This window comes from Centruroides vittatus, unplaced genomic scaffold (assembly GCF_030686945.1).
Source record: "Centruroides vittatus isolate TY-2023 unplaced genomic scaffold, ASM3068694v2 contig_862, whole genome shotgun sequence".
Taxonomy (NCBI): domain Eukaryota; kingdom Metazoa; phylum Arthropoda; class Arachnida; order Scorpiones; family Buthidae; genus Centruroides; species Centruroides vittatus.
This window is the reverse complement of record NW_027122562.1, coordinates 474,211-476,648: the sequence shown is the minus strand read 5'-3', so window position 1 is coordinate 476,648 and position 2,438 is coordinate 474,211. Positions and strand designations below refer to the sequence as shown.

Genomic DNA, 2,438 nt, shown 5'->3' with positions numbered 1-2,438 from the left:
GTATCAAAATTATTTTATTTTAATATTAAAAATAAATAATCAATTCAGAATCTTTCTTCTAATTTAATTAATAAAACTTCTTAATATATAATTATGTTGTACCTGTTCATAAGGATTTTTGTTTGAATATAGATTTATTTTTATATTATAATCCATATTTAATCAGATTCGCCTTTATTTCGAAATTAATTGAAGCTTAAGCACATTTAGCTGAACTAACAAAGCTAGAAACGTCAATAACTAAATTGAAAATTTACAAAAGCATCTACAGAATTTGAAAATATTTACACATCTATATAAAATTATATTTGTAGGCACGTGTATAAAATCTATCGTGTACACGTGTAGAATGTCTATTGAAAACACAGAAAAAATTTATTAAATTTCGAAATATCTTACTTTGAGCGTTGAATCAACACAGTATAATTTTGAGGCCCACCATTAATATATGAAAAATATTAAAAAATACAATTCTAAGTCTGTTTTTAAATATTGTATGAAAATAAATACAGTGGTACCTCGATATACGAGTTTAATTCGTTCCGTAGCCTTGCTCGTCTCTCAAAGCAATTTTCCCCATTGAAATTAATTGAAATGCCATTAATCCGTTCCAGCTCCCAAAACACCACCTCAGTTGTTTTTGTTAGGTGTTTTTGAATAAGAAAAATGTATTTACAAGAAGAAACATTTATTTATAAATAACAAATACATATTCTATAAAAACATAATAAAAGAAAAAGTGAAGTGCTTACGGAAGTGCTTAATTTTCGTCACTGGTCTTCACTTTTTTCGTCACGCTTTGCTCATTTTCACCTGCAGATCATTTAAAAAACTGTCCAAGGAGGTTTGTTTCTTCCTCTCTTTCAGGATATTGTGGAAATGAGTTAGGCAAGTTTCGTTGAACAACTCCAATGCACAACCAGTTGCAACTTTTTCAGGGTGATTTTTATCCACAAACTCTACAACTTTCTCCCACATTCCAAGATCTCCTTTATATCTCTTGTAGAGATAACTTCCTCCATCTCTGGCTCCTCTTCAAAACTAATTTTTTGTTGAACCACCGTATGCTGCTGCGAATGTATATCGTGTAACTCCTCAGTTGTCACCTCCTGAGACTGTTCCTCAATAAGTTCGTTCACATCTCTCTCATCCACCTCCAGACCCATGGATTTTCCCAGAGAAACATTCTCCTCTACCACTGACACTTTGGGATCCAATCCTTTGAAGGCCCTTTCAGCTACAGCCTCAGGCCACAACTTCTTCCATGCAGAGGTTAAGGTCCTCATTGTAACACCCAGCCAGGCCTGATCAATAATTCTTAGGCATATCACGATGTCAAAGTGGTCTTTCCAGAACTCTCGAAGGGTAAGGTTTGTGTTCTCCGTCACCTCAAAGCAGCGCCGAAAAATGTGCTTGGTGTACAACTTCTTAAAATTAGAAATCACCTGCTGATCCATGGGCTGCAGGATAGGAGTGGTGTTGGGTGGTAGGTAGAGAACCTTTATAAACTTGAACTCTTCGAGTAAATCATCTTTGAGATTTGGTGGGTGAGCAGGGGCATTGTCAAGGACGAGAAGGGCTTGCATGGGTAGGTTGTTTTCCTGTAGATATTTTTTAACAGAAGGGCCAAACACCAAGTTTATCCACTCCACAAAGAATTTCCTGGTGACCCACGCCTTCGGATTTGTCCTCCACATAACTTGCAGTTTTTCTTTTAAAATCTTATGTGACTTAAAGGCTCTGGAATTTTCCGAATGGTATACTAGCAGAGGCTTGATTTTGCAGTCGCCACTCACATTGGCACAAAGTGCTAGAGTTAATCTATCCTTCATGGGTTTGTGACCTGGCATCGTCTTCTCCTCTGCTGTTATGTAAGTCCTACTCGGCATCCTTTTCCAGAAAAGCCCTGTCTCGTCACAGTTCAAGACTTGCTGGGGGATGTATCCTTTGGCTTCTATCAGTTCGGAAAACGTTTTGATGTAAACCTCAGCTGCCTTCACATCCAAACTTGCTGCCTCACCATGCCTGACGACAGAGTGAATGCCGGTCCTTTTCCTAAAGTTGTCAAACCAGCCCCAACTGGCTTTAAACGAGTCTTCCGATTCCTCGTTTGTGGAATTGTGTGGGATCTGCTTCAGCAAATCACCGTAAATCCTTCTCACATATGATGCTTTGTGTTAAGGTTCCTCCTTGAAGCTGCTTCTCTGTCACCCACAACATCAGTAGTTTCTCCATCTTTTCATGGAGAGAGGTCCGGAGCTTAGAAATTATTGTAACGCCCTTACCTGGCGTTATACCCTTTATCAACTCCTCCTGTTTAAGCACAGTACATATCATTGATGTGCTACGCCCGTACATCCTCGCCAAGTCAATTACTCGCACACCTTGCTCATGTTTTTCTATGATTTCACGCTTTAATTCAATAGACATCATCTTCT

At 38.1% G+C, this 2,438-nt stretch overlaps 1 protein-coding gene across 1 annotated transcript; it reads right to left on the bottom strand.

Moving 5' to 3' along the window:
- Positions 1-959: 959 nt before the first annotated feature.
- LOC136982703 (tigger transposable element-derived protein 1-like) lies at positions 960-2,235 on the bottom strand. The gene is made up of 2 exons (XM_067279277.1): positions 2,147-2,235; positions 960-2,055 (listed from the first exon to the last, which is right to left on the bottom strand). The coding sequence occupies exons 1-2, from the start codon at positions 2,233-2,235 to the stop codon at positions 960-962; spliced, it is 1,185 nt and encodes a 394-aa protein (XP_067135378.1).
- Positions 2,236-2,438: the final 203 nt, after the last annotated feature.

Excerpts from the sequence above, each read along its gene's own strand:
- LOC136982703 (XM_067279277.1), bottom strand. The coding sequence starts at position 2,235 with ATGGAGAAACTACTGATGTTGTGGGTGACAGAGAAGCAGCTTCAAGGA. Across the intron at positions 2,056-2,146 it reads ATATGTGAGAAGGATTTACG|GAAAAGGACCGGCATTCACT; the intron begins GTGATTTGCTGA and ends TGACAACTTTAG.